Here is an 18484-nt window from a genome sequence, read left to right as displayed (position 1 = left end):
ACTTAACATAACAAACCTACACAGTCCCTGTCTTGTTTGCACCGCCTGTATACTGCTGTTCTGAGTACCGTATATACTCGAGTATAAGCCGAGATTTTCAGCCTCTTTTTTGAGGCTGAAAGTGCCCCCCTCGGCTTATACTCGAGTCATCGCTGTCTGCCCGCTCGATCAGCGTGTCGAGCAGACAGACAGCGGCCATTCTATAATTCAAAAGCCGCGCCTCCGGCTCCGCCTTCGCCTGTGATAGGCGGAACACTGAATTTCCCAGCAGCCTGTGTTCCGCCTATCACGGGCATCGTCTCATCCTCGTACTACGGACGAGGATGATACGATGTCCGTGATAGGCGGAACACAGGCTGCTGGGAAATTCAGTGTTCCGCCTATCACAGGCGAAGGAGGAGGCGCGGCTTTTGAATTTTACAATGGCCGCAGACGAAGAGGGCACGGGACGGAGGCAAGGCAAGGCAAGGCACGGCACGGGACGGGACGGGACGAAGGCAAGGCACGACACGACACGGGACGGAGGCAAGGCACGGCACGGGACGGAGGCAAGGCACGGGACGGAGGCTCGGGACAAAGGCTCGGGACACAGGTAGGCTGGACACACACACACACACACACACACACACACACACACACACACACACACACACGGATGGAGACACACACACACACAGGGATGGATGGATACACACACACACAGGGATGGATGGATGGATGGAGACACACACACACAGGGATGGATGGATGGATGGATGGAGACACACACACACAGGGATGGATGGATGGATGGATGGAGACACACACACACAGGGATGGATGGATGGATGGATGGATGGAGACACACACACACAGGGATGGATGGATGGATGGACACACACACACACAGGGATGGACGGACACACAGGGATGGACGGACACACAGGGATGGACGGACACACACACACACACAGGGATGGACAGGCATGTCTCACCCTCGGCTTATACACGAGTCAATAAGTTTGCCAGTTTTTTTGGGGGTAAATTGGGGGCCTCGGCTTATATTCGGGTCGGCCTATACTCGAGTATATACGGTATATAGGGCCTGGGGGCTGCACGCCTTTCCTTTTTTTAATTTTGGTACGGGGTTCCCCTTAATATCCGTACAAGACCCAAAGGGCCTGGTAATGGGCAGGGGGGGCTACCCATGCCATTTTTCTCAAATGATTTTCATCCATATTGCCGGAACCAGATATTACATTAAAACCTCAAGCAGTTTTAAATGACTTTTTTTTTCATCCGTATTGCCGTATTGTTTTCTGTACAAACTTTTCTTAGTGCTGCTGGTAGAGTGGGGGAAAGGCATAACATTTGTTGAATGCCCATTTCTTTGCTAGTGCGTCTACTCCTAGTGCACCATCTTCCCTTATTGGGGAAAAGAAAGCCAGAACTTTTCTGCTTTCTTTTGAGGCAAATAAGTCTCCCCACTTTTGCGTGATCTGTTTGAACACCTCCCAATTGTGCCGCGTACACACGCGGGGACTGTTCGCCCAACTTTGTCCGTCAAACAGTTTCGGCAAACAGTCCGCTCAAAATTAGCATGGACGGACATGGCCACACACGACGGACAAACAGTTTGCTGAAACCGTGCGCGATGACGTGAACGGCACGTATGACGGGACGAAAAATACGACGTCCTATACACTGCATTATAACTTTCGGCGTGTAAATCCTTTCTGAGCATGCGCGGAACTTAGTTTGACGAACAAGCCTACACACGAGGGGACTGTTCGCTGAAACAAGGTTTCAGCGGACAGTTTTTCGGACAGTTTTTCGAAAAACCTTGTTCAGCGGACTGTTCGCTGAAACTGTCCGCTGAAAGCCCACACACGAGCGGACTGTTTGCCGAAACACTGTTCAGCGGACAAAGTTGGGCGAACAGTCCCCGCGTGTGTACGCGGCCTTACTGATGAATTGTCGGACCTGACCAGTAAGTGATGACCGCTCACCTCTTTCTGGAAGGATCAAAGTGTTAGAAATACTGCCTTCAACTCCTTCCAATTGGATGATCTTGTCATCTCTTTTCTTTTCCAAGTCCCCTGTGCTACCCGGGGCCTAGATGTGCTCCCCACTCTACACTGATTGCGTCCATAGTTATTATTCGTGTGATTGGTGGGGCCCATATCTGTCCTCCTTTTACATTTTATGACCTCCTCCACAACCATAGGGATCTTTTTACCTGTGTTGGTATCAGAACCTGTGTGTCTTATTTGCGGTCCCATACTTTTAACATAAACATCTGTAGGGGCCAAAAATGTAAACCTGCCCATTGTACTGCTGGGATTGCCAAGGTTAATAATTCTAATGATGACCTTATTTGCTTTATTGAGCATGGTTCATTGGCCTGTAATTGTCTAGATAGACAATGATGGATATGCCCTTGATTCGAACTGTCGCAAGGGCCTCTGCTAGAATTTTTGTAAAAATTCTGGGTGAGGAGGAAAGGCCAAAGGGTAGAGCCTAAAATTGAAGGTGCATGATTTCCTTCTTTGTTCTTATTGCTAATCTTAGACAATTTTGGCAACTCAGATTTTTCGGGATGTGTAAGTACGCATCTTTTAGATCCAAGGAAGCCATATAGCAGTTTGGAGGTAACAGGGCTTTTACTGACTATATGGAGTCTATCCTGAATCTTTTGTAGATTATAGATAGGTTTAGAGGTTTGAGGTTGAGTATCAGCCTGACCTTTCCTGAGGGTTTTTGTACCCCAAATATATGGGAGTAGAAGCCCTGACCTCTTTCTTTTATTGGTACTTTGGAAATGACTATTTTCTGAGTTCTTTCATTAATACTTCTGCCTTTTCTTTGTTTTTCGGGAGTTCGGTGAGGTAAAACCTGTTTGGGGGTGGTCTTGAGAACTCCAAATGATACCGGTTTCCTATCGTTATTAATATGAACTGATTGAAGCATGTCTTTTTCCATTGTGAGAGGAAGGCCCCAGTCTTCCCCACTGTCAGGGCTGGCTTAGCCCTTCCCGCTCAGCTGTCGGCTAATTGCCAGCTCTCTTCTCTTTCCACAGTTACCAGCTGTTCCTGATGATGCTCGTCTGACCTGCCTATTTAAAGCCTTCAATCTCACTTTTGCTTTGCCTTCACGTTGGTCACATCACAAGGAACCATCTCCTGCTGTTTGTTTCAAGACTGGCTTGCTGACATCCCCCCGGCTTCTTATCCTGCTTGCAGTTGCTCTCCTTGGAGCCCTGACTTCTGGCCTGGCTGATTTCCCGATCTGGTTAATGAACTTTGGACTGGCTGACTACCCAATCTGGCTACTGGACTCTGGCTATGCTTGACTACGCTTTACTCGATTGCGATTTGATTGTACTTCTGTCTCTGTCTGTTTCATGGTTTCTGACACCCCCACTGTGACTAGTCATTGATGACTGGGGAAAGATGCTGATGCATCTACAATATAAGCAATGCCTCGCAGGAGCCTGGGGAAAGAAGAATTTGTTCTTTTGCAGTTCCCTCCTCAATATGGGCCTGTATTTGAGGCAGCCAAAACTCTACGTTTCTGGCTATTACCATTTGTGCCATAGCTGGTTTAAGGCTTCCCACCGTGGAGTCCCAAGACTTTTTTAATCATTACATTTTTATTGAAAAAGTTTTTCATTACAACATTGAGTAAATTAGCAACATAAAGGCTAATACAAGTAGGATGTTACAGCAATAGATTCGCTTGACTCGTTGGTGTTGCTACTTGAGGTATAAGTCCATACTTCATAGCCCTGCTATGTTAATAATTTGAATTCAGAGTTTGTTTCCTCTGGGAACACACTGCATCTCGCAGAGTGGAACTTCCTCATGTGTGTACAAGTAATTTAACATTGTAAGAATGAGGGTTCAAACTAAAAGGAACATTATTAATTATCATAAAGAAACTCTGAAAATAAAGCACGCATGTTCGTACATAACCATTGTTGGTGATGTGGAAGAGAAAGCACAGTATCGTAACTGTGGGTTTATGACCTTTTACGTGTGGCTGTCCATATGTCCCAGTGTTTGTCGAGTTCCGCACATTTTAATGCATTAATTGCTAGTATTCTTTCTAAGTTGTAATGTTGTTGAACTAGTCTTGTCATTTCAGTAATATTTAGGTATGAGGTGTTTTTCCATGAGCGTAAGACCAAGGATCTGGCCGTTAGGAGTATGTGGGAGACCACCTGTCGCATATTGTGTGGAAATTTATCTATACCTATGTGTAGTATTGCCAGCTCTGGATTAGTGGGTGTAATTATACCATTGATTGTGGATATTAACTCGAATACCTGGTTCCAGAAGCTGGTTAAGTATGGGTATCCCCAAAACATGTGTAGAAGGTGGCCCTGATGGCCACAGTTTCGCCAACATTGTGGCGAATTCCATGGAAAGATCTTGGAGAGTCGACGGGGGGGGGGGGGGGGTGTACTGCCATCTATTTGTTATTCTGACCGTCATTTCCCAGTGGGATATACAGTTTGATGCAGACTGACACTCATGGAATGCTTTCTGCCATTGGTCGTTTGTAAAAGTAGCACCTATGTCTATTTCCCATGTGATTATTGCTTTAGTTTTTTGGGAAATACTCTTGTTTTGTAGGAAATTATAAAATAATGATATGCCTTTGTACTTAGTTTGAGTTTGTGTATAGTATTGCCAGGCTCTAGTCGGTATCTCAAATGTTGGTAGTGGGTCAGCCTGTAAAAAATGTATGATCCTTATGCATGTAAAATGCATGTGTTTCGGAAGTTTGTATGTGGACATTAATAGGTCGCTTGTTAATAGTTTATGGTCAAGGAATAGGTCTTGTAGTGTGTTTATTCCATACAGTGGGAATTTCTTTGACAGCACTGGTATCTTATGCCGCGTACACACGATCGCCGGACAGTACGCCGGACAATTCGATCCTGTGTGAGCTCCAGCGTACTTTTTCATCGTAAAGTCTGGCGGACTTGGAAAGTAGTTTTGACTCAAAATTTGTCCACCGGACTTGGCTTTCAGCGGACAATCCGTTCGTCAGCGTGCTAGTCCAGCGGACTGAGAATGGCGCATGCTCTGAAGCAAGTATGAGAAGGAAGCTATTGGCTACTGGCTATTGAACTTCCTTTTTCTAGTCCCGTCGTACCTGCTGTACGCCATCGCGTTAGAAATCGCCGGACTTTCGGAGCGTCCGTGTGTGGCCAAGTCCGTTCTTTATAAAGTCCGGCGGATTGTTTGCCGGACCAATTCCGCCGGACAATTCAATCGTGTGTACGCGGTATTAGCTTCTAATATGTTTAATGAGAGGTGGTGGTCTATCGTAGTTTTGCCTGTGTACTGCTGTTTCAAGAGAAATCTCCATGCATGAATAACTAGTATTGTAGGAGGTATTTTGTCTCAAGGTAGCCACATGTCTCCTATCAGTAGCTCTTTGAGATCAGAGTGTGGGGCATTGTTTTTTTCAATTTGAACTCATAATGGAGTATTGGTGTCTGTAAACCATTGTTTGATTTGGTCAAGTCTAGTTGCCCACATGTAGTCGCGTATGTCTACTAGCCCTGCTCCTCCTGTGTGGGATCAAGTCATCTGGCCTTCCTGGCTCCCCACAAAAATTTCCACATATAGGTGGATATGGATTTGAGGTAGTGATATGGGATCAAAATCAGAAGTGCTCTGAATATGTATAATATTTGCGGTAAGATAGTCATTTTATATGCTGCTAGTCTTCTCATCCATGATAGTCCTTAGTCTGAGCCTCCAGTTTGGTCAGAAGGGGTTTAAAATTGGTGTCCGCTAGGTCCTTTGTGGACTCTGTCAGGGTTATACCCAAATAGGGTACGCCTTTGTAATTTCAGCTATAAGGGAGAGACTCTTGCAGTTTGTTTTTGTTGGTTTGGGGTATTCCTAAATTTAGAATAAAGGATTTGGTGACGTTGACCTTATAATAAGACACTTCCCCAAATCTTTGCAAAATTGCGTGAGCTGATGGGAGTGATTTAAGTGGATTGGATAACATCAGGATGACGTCATCCACAAATAGGTTGATTGCATGTTTTTGAGACCCAAACTGAAAGCCATAGACATTAGGGTGGGTTCTAATGGACTCCGCCAGGGGTTCTATCCCTGGCAGGTACCATTAGATATATTGAAAACTTGTGCAGATGGATCAGAGTATAATGCCATCACTGCGTTTAACATATGGTCACGAAATCCTAATCTAGCCAATACCTCTGACATGTATCCCCAGTGTATCCTGTCAAACGCATTCTTTGCATCTATTAAAAGCAGAGATGGCGTTTGGGTTTTCCCAGCATGGTGTATAACATTTATAATGCGCCTGGTGGTGTCCAAAGTTTGTCTCCCCCTCACAAAGCCCATCTGGTCGCGTTGAATCAAGGATGGAATCAATTCTACTAATCTTTTGGCTACAAGTTTGGCATACACTTTGATATCTGCATTTAATAATGATATAGGTCTGAAATTACTTGGTGTCATTGGATCTTTTCTGGGCTTCAGTATAGTGACAATATAGGCTATTAGCATCTCTGGGGAAAACAGCCCTTCACTGGCGGCTTTTTGGAAGGTCTTTTGCATATGTGGGGCTAAGATGTGTTTAAAGGTCTTGAGATATTCGTTGACAAACCTATCTGGACCCAGTCATTTACCATTAGGCAAGGTGGCTATTGTTTCTTCAATTTCAGATGTTGTGAATGGTAAATTCAGTGTGTTCAATTGTTCTTCCGAGAGGGACGGTAGTCACATGTCTTGCAGAAATCTTTGTATGTTTTGGGTTGTGTGTTGGGTGATGGTTGGATCCTTTTGTATATTATATAAGTCACTGTAATATGTAGCAAATTGTTCTGCAATTTCTTGTGGGTTGATGATTTTGTGTTTATGGGTAGGGTGTATGAGATGTGCGATTCTTGTTTTGAGTTTAGCTGCTCTAATTCTGTTGGCCAAATACTTGCCCGCTTTATTAGCGTTGGCGTATGAGTTTAGTTGAAGATGCCTGATGTATGCGTCATATTGGTTAGATAGAAGTTCTCCTAGTCTCTCCCTTAAGTGTGTGAGCTTATGGACTAGTTGTGAATTTGGTACCATTTTGTTCTCTGTTTCTAGTATGCGGATCTTAGTGAGTGTAGTGTCGGGTTCTAGTGTGTGACACTTTTTTCCCTGGCTCCAAATTGTATTAATATGCCTCTCATATAGGCTTTTTCCAGGTTGTAAATGGATTGCTTTCCGCATGTGCGTTATTTTGGAAGAAGGGTATTAGGTGTTGAGATATTTCTTGGGAAGTTTTGGGGTCTTGTAATAATCTAACATTACTGCGCCAGATAAGTGAGGAGGGGAAGACACCCTTTTCGTCTATGGTCATTGAGATAGCAGCATGGTCTGACCATGTAATATCGTGGATCTGTGTTGAGTTAATATTTTGTAGGGTCCATTTGTCTGTTAGAAACATATCTATGCACGAATACAAGCAATGTCTATGTGAGAAAAAGGTGTAGTCTCTTTCATTCACATGCATGCATCTCCAAACGTATAGTTCCACTTTTATTAGCTTTTTCAGGTACATGGTATTGTTACTTTTGTGAGCAGTGGTATCCATCTTCGGATCTGTGATCAGATTGAAGTCTCCACATGTTATGATTTTGCCATATGGCTGGGAAAGTACTTTCTTGAATAGCCGGTTTAGGATTCTTATCTGGTGAAAGTTTGTGGTGTAAACTGACACTATTGTGTATGGAATGGAGTTAATGTCACCTTTTACTATTATGTACCGCCCATTATCCGTTGGGATTGTTTTCTTGTGTTGAAAGGATACGGTATGTCGTATAGACAGTAGTACTCCTCCCTTTTTGTGTTCAGTGGTGGCTAGAAATACATGTGGGTATTCTCTGTGTGTGCAATTTGGGTACTTGTTTGTTTGAAAATGAGTTTCCTGTACACACAGGAGATCAGCTTTATACTTCAAGGCCTCTAACCCCATGGAGTGCCTTTTGGCTGGGTGGTTGAGGCCCTTAGGATTAATGGATAAACACTTTATGGTCATTATAGTGTCTTAGAGCGCGTGGAGTGATGTCGTACTCACTGTGGCTGGATTTTCTTTTCTGTGGATACAATTCTCAGTTGGTAGGTAGCATTCTGTGCCAGGCGGTGATGTCCAGGTTGTGCTTGTTGACGTTCCTCTTTTGTTGTTAACGGACATGGTGCTTGACGAACAATAAGAGCATAGTAAACTTAAAACTAAAACTGAAAAAAACATTAAGAAAGGGATCTGCCTTTCGATCCATGTGCAGTCATAGCTGCTATTAGAGTTAGAGGGATAACCAGGGAGTTTGAGTTGTAACCCCCGGATACAGAGAGAGATGGATATTATGTTGTATGTTTGTTTGAGATTTCCGGCACTCTTTTTGTTAGACCGTTTTCATGATACTTCCTGACAATCATCGTGAACTGGTCTGGGTGCCAGCGGTGTTGTTTCTCCTGAGTCTTGGGGTGATATTATGTACCATTGATCGCAGAGCTGCAATTCCCTCATCCAGGTTGGAGACAAGTACTGTGTACCCGTTGTATGCAATTAGCAGTTTTGCGGGATACTTCCACTTGTGTGGAATTTTGTGATTCCTCAAAAGATATTGTTGTGACCTTTCTGGGGGCTTTGTCCTAATCTTTTGCTTTGATGGGCTGCTTACAGTCGGGCTAGCTGTCCTGGAGGATGAGCTGCTGCATTTTGTTGTAGTTTGTTTCAGGTCTCCTCTGGTTCTGTCTGTAGGAGTTGTTGCCGTGTCTTTTGTGGCTGCAAGGCATCCTTTTTATTTTTCGGCATGGCCAAGAGTTGCTGTCGGGTCCGCTGGAGCAGTGGCGGCTAGTGTGTGCGCCGATGGTGTTGTTGATCTCGGATGTGGCTGTGTTCTCTCCAGCGGCCAAGTAGAGCTTGTAGTTCCAGTGTCCATTCCGGAGCTCGGTCGCCATGCCTGAGTCCCAAGACTTTTTTAAGAGGGAGGCCATCCTTTTGTCCATTGTGTCGGATAGGACCCCCATGTCCCCGAAGCCCAAGTCTGTGTGCCTCGAGACTTGGGAAAAAGCTGTGTCTAGTTTTGGGGTTTTATTCCAAACTGACACAGAATCATCTGTGATTTCTTTTGAACGCTACTTTTTAATGCTTTTGAAAAAAAAATGGTTTCCTTTCTGGGTCCTGCCATTCCTTTTTTATTGCCTCTACTAAAACCTCATGTACCGGATTTTTTTTTTTATTTCCCTGTTCCCCTAGGCCCTCATACATTTTATCATGTAGAGATAAGGGTTTATTTTCTATTTGCATACCTATTGTGGTATAAAAGGCCCCCAAGAGACTGTCCACCTCTTCCAGTGACAGTTTGTACAGGAATGGCTTTCTGAAATCCCCATCGAGAGCCTCTCCCCAAGATTCTTGGGAGCCGGAAGCTGCACTGTCTGTCTCTTCCTCAGCCCCTTCCCTGGAGACAATAGAGGGGCCTGCACTAGTGGATGGTAATACTTGCGTTTTTGGTAACGCTACCTGTTGTGTCATAGGAAGAGCAGGCTGAAGCTGCATGATCTGAAACCCTTCATAAAAGGCTTTAAAAGATTCAAATGTACTAGAGATTCTGGAAAGGGGAGCTCCACCCTAGGCTTCCTTACCTTAGCGTAGCTGGATCTGGCCTCAGCTGGAGCAGTCTGGTCTCTTCCTTCTGCTTCTGACATTTTTCTGGTGCTGCCACCGGAGCTTGTGCTGGCTCTACAGCAATCACAGCCCCTCTCCAGCCCATGCATGGCTCCTTGTCAATGTCCCATGGCCAGAACCGGAAGCCGCGGATCAACCAGAAGTGCCCACCCTTTCAGCCGGAAGTGACGTCACCTGCCACCCAGCTTCTGTGCGGTTCTAGAGCCTGGCGTGGCTGTGTACTACCATGCTGCTGCCAGTGTAGAACCACAAACTGGGCTACACTTCCTTCTACCGCACTCGGTAGCAAAAACGAAGCCCCCCCAACCTCCAACTGCTCTCAGGGATGCGGGGGTGGTGATCTTCACCAGGTATGTTTTACCTGGCCTGTCCAAAGAGCCTCTGCCCCTTTTCAGGGCTTCTTGCCTGAGCCTCCCTGTCTCCCCTCTGGAGGAAACACAAATAACAGAGGAGCCAGCAGGGTAGGATGAAATTTAAAGAAGGCTGGTGCAGTGTTTAATACAGAGGGGAGGAGCCAAGGTCTCCAATGTGGCTGTCCTGAAAGACGATTAGAGGATAAATTAGCACATTCTCTATTGGTATGACAAGTTATTATTTCTTAACATTCTGCCAAAAATTTTTGTATATGTTAGGTTTCAAAAAGAAATCTATACTCTGTCAATCCAGCTGTAATGGAGCATTTTCCATTAGCTTTTGTCCTCCCTGGGAACCTCTCTGTTCTTATACATTTTGAATAAACAATAAATTGTTATATAATAATTGGTATATGACCACCAGTGGAGTTCAAATATTTAGCGTTTTTTTAGCCAGTACTCCCATTTTTAAACTTGCATTTACTAAATCCTTCCTTTTTAAACAGGTCAAATAATTGTTGACAATTCACATTGCTCCGATCGTTGTTGCGGTTTTCTCAGTCTGACACACCACAACTCTGATCTAGGTAAAGAGTCTCTGACAGAGACTCTTTACCACATGATCAGCCGTGTCCAAAATCCTTCCTTTTTAAACAGGTCAACCTTTCGACAGGTTGAATGATTGTATATTTTATTTTTTCTAGATCTCTAATACCTCTTTGAATATACACTATATTACCAAAAGTATTGGGACACCTGTCTTTACATGCATATGAACTTAAATGGGATCCCAGTCCGTAGGGTTCAATATTGAGTTGCCCCCCCCACCCCTTTGCAGCTATAACAGCTTCAACTCTTATGGGAAGGCTGTCCACAAGGTTTAGGAGTATGTCTATGGGAGTGTTTGACCATTCTTCCAGAAGAGCATTTGAGGCCTGGCACTGTTGTGGAGGAGAAGGCCTGGCTCGCAGTCTCCACTCTAATTTTTCCCAAAGGTGTTCTATCGGGTTGAGGTCAGGACTCTGTGTAGGCCAGTTAAGTTCCTCTACCTCAAACTCACTCATCCATATCTTTATGTATATTGCTTTGTACACTGGTCCAAATCATTTGGTGGAGGGAGGATTATGGTGTGGGGTTGTTTTTCAGTGGTTGGGCTTGGCCCCTGAGTTCCAGTGAAGGGAACTCTTGAGGCGTCAGCATACCAAGACATTTTGGACAATTTCAACTTTGTGGGAACAGTTTGGGGATGGCTCCTTCCTGTTCCAACATGACTGCACACCAATGCACAAAGCAAGGTCCACAATGATATGGATGAGTGAGGTTTAGGTGGAGGAACCTAAATGCTTATCACAATGGCAAATGCAGTGTAGTAAAAAAAAAAAAGGGATGCTACTTACTGTCAGTGTGATGTGTCTCTTGAGTTGCTGTCTCCTGATTTTGTAGAAACATTCCCCCTCCGATCTAACCCTAATCGTAGTCTTCCGATGCATACTGTCCCTTCTATAAAAAAGTGATCTATGAAAGGAGGACGATGGATGATTGTAAGGTTTGCCTCCTCGATTTATAGATCATGTTTTATTCATTAAAGCAATAGTACAGCGTCTATGAATGGAGGGGTGGAAAGGGTGGAGATAGGTGAGCACTCTTGATGACTGCTTGTCACAACTTCCTCAGCTCTATTAATCCCTGCCACATTATGCAAGATTACTGTGATAAGGGCGGGTCAGAGGAACAAGGTTTCCACTAAACCAGGAGCCAGCATCACAAAGGACACATCACGCTGATAGTAAGTAGCAATGAGTGCAGGCCTGTTTGGACGCATGACACCAAGATCCTCCATGGTACCAAGATCCCCCATGACACTATGACCCCCATGGCACCGTAATCCTCAATGACACCAAGATTCCCCATGATGCTATGATCCTCCTGGCACCAAAATCCCCAGTGGCACCAAGATCCTCCTGGTGCCAAGGTCCCTAATGGCAACAAGATCCACCATGACACCAAGATCCTCTATGGCACTGAGATCAGAGATCATCCATAACACCAAGATCCCCATGGCACCGAGATCTACATTGTGCAGCACTCCTGCCGGCCTCCTGTACCACTCTCTCCATCTCCAGCTGCTAGCCTGTACCAGATGGGAAGCTGGAGCCTGGTGGGCATCATTATGCTGGGGTTGTCAGGTGCCTAGAGAAGCCAGAGCTGGCCAGAAGGACTTCCACATCTTCAATTCCACTCCAGGAGACAGAGGCATTGCAGGAAAAGCATTCCTGCCAAGCCATAGCCCCCATCTGCTCCAACTGCTAAAGTCTCTTTGTCAGATCAAACAGGAAACCAATAATCGGCAGGAGGAAGGCTGTAGCCCAGTACCAGACCCCAGCACAGTAGTTGAGAATCAGTGGACCAAACAGCTCAGTGAGTTCTCAAGCACTATAACATACAAATATGTTGTATCATTTTATTCAGCCAGTAGGTGGCGCTCTAGGTGGCTAATACAGATTAGTATCTTCACTATCATATGAATTACCACAACTCGCCACTAGCTAAATCCCTCCAGCCATGAAAACCCCATTCCTATAGTAATACTTCAAACTATTATATTTCCCCCTCGCAAGATAAATATACAAACTTCAGATTCCTTTGCGGGCAACTATCTCCCCTTCTCCCACTTCTGCCACGCCTCCTCACCTTCCTTGCTGTTTGCGTTCCTCGGCCGCTGATGGCAGCGTCGGAACGTCACTCCCATTACCATTTCTCACGGGTCGCCATAGCTGATTGACCTATAATAGGATAGTGTTACAAAGGAGAGGTTTCGTCACATTAGACGACCCGTCTGAATGTGCAACGGAAGTGAAGTTTAGTCACCGCCATCTTGCTACACCACGCACTCCTCTAAAGTAAGTATACATTGAGAGAAGGGGTGTAGTGTCACAGTTTGATGCCTATGTAGTGTCACAGTTTGATGCCTATCACAGGATGGTGCGGAAGTGACGTTGTTGCGTACTGCGCATGCGCGATGCGCTCCAAACGCTCGCGCCGTGCGTTCCAACATAGTTTCGGCAATACAGTTCAGCGAAACCATCACATAATGTTACGGAAGTGATGTTACACACAACACAAACACGGGCCACGTTGTTGCGTACTGCGCATGCGCGATGCGTTCCAAACACTTGCGCCGTGCGTTCCAACATAGTTTCGGCAATACAGTTCAGCGAAACCATCACATAATGTTACGGAAGTGAAGTTACACACAACACAAACACTGGGCCGTGCGTCACAACACTAATACTTCCCTTGTTACCTAGTAGGTTTTGCATTGCTGGGACTTGTAGTGCCTATCCTGAGCTACATGCTTCAATGTTCAGTGTCCTCATCCCTATCCCCATGCTTCAATGTTCAGTGTCCTCATCCTTATCCCCGAGCTTCAATGTTCAGTGTCCATCCTTATCCCCGTGCTTCAATGTTCAGTGTCCTCATCCCTATCCGCGAGCTTCAATGTTCAGTGTCCTCATCCTTATCCCTGTGCTTCAATGTTCAGTGTCCTCATCCCTATCCCCATGCTTCAATGTTCAGTGTCCTCATCCCTATCCGCGAGCTTCAATGTTCAGTGTCCTCATCCTTATCCCCGAGCTTCAATGTTCAGTGTCCATCCTTATCCCCGTGCTTCAATGTTCAGTGTCCTCATCCCTATCCGCGAGCTTCAATGTTCAGTGTCCTCATCCTTATCCCTGTGCTTCAATGTTCAGTGTCCATCCTTATCCCCGTGCTTCAATGTTCAGTGTCCTCATCCCTATCCGCGAGCTTCAATGTTCAGTGTCCTCATCCTTATCCCTGTGCTTCAATGTTCAGTGTCCTCATCCCTATCCGCAAGCTTCAATGTTCAGTGTCCTCATCCTTATCCCCATGCTTCGATGTTCAGTGTCCTCATCGAAGCAGGGGGATAAGGATGAGGACACTGAACATTGAAGCTCGCGGATAGGGATGAGGACACTGAACATTGAAGCAGGGGGATAGGGATGAGGACACTGAACATTGAAGCTCGGGGATAAGGATGAGGACCCTGAACATTGAAGCAGGGGGATAAGGATGAGGACACTGAACATTGAAGCTCGCGGATAGGGATGAGGACACTGAACATTGAAGCAGGGGGATAGGGATGAGGACACTGAACATTGAAGCTCAGGGATAAGGATGAGGACACTGAACATTGAAGCACAGGGATAAGGATGAGGACACTGAACATTTAAAGCTTGCGGATAGGGATGAGGACACTGAACATTGAAGCACAGGGATAAGGATGAGGACACTGAACATTGAAGCTCGCGGATAGGGATGAGGACACTGAACATTGAAGCATGGGGATAGGGATGAGGACACTGAACATTGAAGCACAGGGATAAGGATGAGGACACTGAACATTGAAGCTCGCGGATAGGGATGAGGACACTGAACATTGAAGCACGGGGATAAGGATGGACACTGAACATTGAAGCTCGGGGATAAGGATGAGGACACTGAACATTGAAGCACGGGGATAAGGATGGACACTGAACATTGAAGCATGGGGATAGGGATGAGGACACTGAACATTGAAGCTCGGGGATAAGGATGAGGACACTGAACATTGAAGCATGTAGCTCAGGATAGGCACTACAAGTCCCAGCAATGCAAAACCTACTAGGTAACAAGGGAAGTATTAGTGTTGTGACGCACGGCCCAGTGTTTGTGTTGTGTGTAACATCACTTCCGTAACATTATGTGATGGTTTCGCTGAACTGTATTGCCGAAACTATGTTGGAACGCACGGCGCGAGCGTTTGGAGCGCATCGCGCATGCGCAGTACGCAACAACGTCACTTCCGCACCATCCTGTGATAGGCATCAAACTGTGACACTACACCTATCACAGGATGGTGCGGAAGTGACGTTGTTGCGTACTGCGCATGCGCGATGCGCTCCAAACGCTCGCGCCGTGCGTTCCAACATAGTTTCGGCAATACAGTTCAGCGAAACCATCACATAATGTTACGGAAGTGATGTTACACACAACACAAACACGGGCCACGTTGTTGCGTACTGCGCATGCGCGATGCGTTCCAAACACTTGCGCCGTGCGTTCCAACATAGTTTCGGCAATACAGTTCAGCGAAACCATCACATAATGTTACGGAAGTGAAGTTACACACAACACAAACACTGGGCCGTTCGTTACAACACTAATACTTCCCTTGTTACCTAGTAGGTTTTGCATTGCTGGGACTTGTAGTGCCTATCCTGAGCTACATGCTTCAATGTTCAGTGTCCTCATCCCTATCCCCATGCTTCAATGTTCAGTGTCCATCCTTATCCCCGTGCTTCAATGTTCAGTGTCCTCATCCTTATCCCCGAGCTTCAATGTTCAGTGTCCATCCTTATCCCCGTGCTTCAATGTTCAGTGTCCTCATCCCTATCCGCGAGCTTCAATGTTCAGTGTCCTCATCCTTATCCCTGTGCTTCAATGTTCAGTGTCCTCATCCCTATCCCCATGCTTCAATGTTCAGTGTCCTCATCCCTATCCGCGAGCTTCAATGTTCAGTGTCCTCATCCTTATCCCTGTGCTTCAATGTTCAGTGTCCTCATCCCTATCCCCATGCTTCAATGTTAAGTGTCCTCATCCCTATCCGCGAGCTTCAATGTTCAGTGTCCTCATCCTTATCCCTGTGCTTCAATGTTCAGTGTCCTCATCCCTATCCCCATGCTTCAATGTTCAGTGTCCTCATCCCGATCCGCAAGCTTCAATGTTCAGTGTCCTCATCCTTATCCCTGTGCTTCAATGTTCAGTGTCCTCATCCCTATCCGCAAGCTTTAAATGTTCAGTGTCCTCATCCTTATCCCTGTGCTTCAATGTTCAGTGTCCTCATCCTTATCCCTGAGCTTCAATGTTCAGTGTCCTCATCCCTATCCCCCTGCTTCAATGTTCAGTGTCCTCATCCCTATCCGCGAGCTTCAATGTTCAGTGTCCTCATCCTTATCCCCCTGCTTCAATGTTCAGGGTCCTCATCCTTATCCCCGAGCTTCAATGTTCAGTGTCCTCATCCCTATCCCCCTGCTTCAATGTTCAGTGTCCTCATCCTTATCCCCGAGCTTCAATGTTCAGTGTCCTCATCCCTATCCCCATGCTTCAATGTTCAGTGTCCTCATCCCTATCCCCGAGCTTCAATGTTCAGTGTCCTCATCCCTATCCCCGAGCTTCAATGTTCAGTGTCCTCATCCTTATCCCCGAGCTTCAATGTTCAGTGTCCTCATCCCTATCCCCCTGCTTCAATGTTCAGTGTCCTCATCCTTATCCCCGAGCTTCAATGTTCAGTGTCCTCATCCCTATCCCCCTGCTTCAATGTTCAGTGTCCTCATCCCTATCCCCGAGCTTCAATGTTCAGTGTCCATCCTTATCCCTGTGCTTCAATGTTCAGTGTCCTCATCCCTATCCGCAAGCTTCAATGTTCAGTGTCCTCATCCTTATCCCCATGCTTCGATGTTCAGTGTCCTCATCGAAGCAGGGGGATAAGGATGAGGACACTGAACATTGAAGCTCGCGGATAGGGATGAGGACACTGAACATTGAAGCAGGGGGATAGGGATGAGGACACTGAACATTGAAGCTCGGGGATAAGGATGAGGACACTGAACATTGAAGCTCGCGGATAGGGATGAGGACACTGAACATTGAAGCTCGCGGATAGGGATGAGGACACTGAACATTGAAGCAGGGGGATAGGGATGAGGACACTGAACATTGAAGCTCGGGGATAAGGATGAGGACCCTGAACATTGAAGCAGGGGGATAAGGATGAGGACACTGAACATTGAAGCTCGCGGATAGGGATGAGGACACTGAACATTGAAGCAGGGGGATAGGGATGAGGACACTGAACATTGAAGCTCGGGGATAAGGATGAGGACCCTGAACATTGAAGCAGGGGGATAAGGATGAGGACACTGAACATTGAAGCTCGCGGATAGGGGTGAGGACACTGAACATTGAAGCAGGGGGATAGGGATGAGGACACTGAACATTGAAGCTCGGGGATAAGGATGAGGACCCTGAACATTGAAGCAGGGGGATAAGGATGAGGACACTGAACATTGAAGCTCGCGGATAGGGATGAGGACACTGAACATTGAAGCAGGGGGATAGGGATGAGGACACTGAACATTGAAGCTCGGGGATAAGGATGAGGACCCTGAACATTGAAGCAGGGGGATAAGGATGAGGACACTGAACATTGAAGCTCGCGGATAGGGATGAGGACACTGAACATTGAAGCAGGGGGATAGGGATGAGGACACTGAACATTGAAGCTCGGGGATAAGGATGAGGACCCTGAACATTGAAGCAGGGGGATAAGGATGAGGACACTGAACATTGAAGCTCGCGGATAGGGATGAGGACACTGAACATTGAAGCAGGGGGATAGGGATGAGGACACTGAACATTGAAGCTCGGGGATAAGGATGAGGACCCTGAACATTGAAGCAGGGGGATAAGGATGAGGACACTGAACATTGAAGCTCGCGGATAGGGATGAGGACACTGAACATTGAAGCAGGGGGATAGGGATGAGGACACTGAACATTGAAGCTCAGGGATAAGGATGAGGACACTGAACATTGAAGCACAGGGATAAGGATGAGGACACTGAACATTTAAAGCTTGCGGATAGGGATGAGGACACTGAACATTGAAGCACAGGGATAAGGATGAGGACACTGAACATTGAAGCTTGCGGATCGGGATGAGGACACTGAACATTGAAGCATGGGGATAGGGATGAGGACACTGAACATTGAAGCACAGGGATAAGGATGAGGACACTGAACATTGAAGCTCGCGGATAGGGATGAGGACACTTAACATTGAAGCATGGGGATAGGGATGAGGACACTGAACATTGAAGCACAGGGATAAGGATGAGGACACTGAACATTGAAGCTCGCGGATAGGGATGAGGACACTGAACATTGAAGCATGGGGATAGGGATGAGGACACTGAACATTGAAGCACAGGGATAAGGATGAGGACACTGAACATTGAAGCTCGCGGATAGGGATGAGGACACTGAACATTGAAGCACGGGGATAAGGATGGACACTGAACATTGAAGCTCGGGGATAAGGATGAGGACACTGAACATTGAAGCACGGGGATAAGGATGGACACTGAACATTGAAGCATGGGGATAGGGATGAGGACACTGAACATTGAAGCATGTAGCTCAGGATAGGCACTACAAGTCCCAGCAATGCAAAACCTACTAGGTAACAAGGGAAGTATTAGTGTTGTAACGAACGGCCCAGTGTTTGTGTTGTGTGTAACTTCACTTCCGTAACATTATGTGATGGTTTCGCTGAACTGTATTGCCGAAACTATGTTGGAACGCACGGCGCGA

General features: G+C 46.2%; 1 protein-coding gene across 5 annotated transcripts in view; it reads right to left on the bottom strand.

Moving 5' to 3' along the window:
* The window catches only part of LOC143957062 (uncharacterized), a 43848-nt gene extending 30910 nt beyond the window's left edge, over positions 1 to 12938 (bottom strand). The window contains exons 1-2 of one of the 5 annotated variants that reach the window (XM_077467203.1): positions 12747 to 12934; positions 11453 to 11570 (exon numbers count right to left, since the gene is read on the bottom strand). In XM_077467203.1, the coding sequence (XP_077323329.1) occupies positions 11453 to 11545 (93 nt within the window). In that variant the 5' untranslated portion in view covers positions 11546 to 11570; positions 12747 to 12934. Of the gene's footprint in view, positions 1 to 9659; positions 10240 to 11452; positions 11571 to 12687 lie in introns of all 5 variants that reach the window. The other 4 variants (XM_077467202.1, XR_013270050.1, XR_013270048.1 and 1 more) reach the window with 4 other exon arrangements.
* Positions 12939 to 18484: the final 5546 nt, after the last annotated feature.

Source organism: Lithobates pipiens, unplaced genomic scaffold, assembly GCF_037356315.1.
Source record: "Lithobates pipiens isolate NorthernLeopardFrog02 unplaced genomic scaffold, aLitPip1_a1.2 Scaffold_51, whole genome shotgun sequence".
In the NCBI taxonomy this organism is placed as follows: Eukaryota; Metazoa; Chordata; class Amphibia; order Anura; family Ranidae; genus Lithobates; species Lithobates pipiens.
This window is presented reverse-complemented; position numbering and strand designations above follow the sequence as displayed.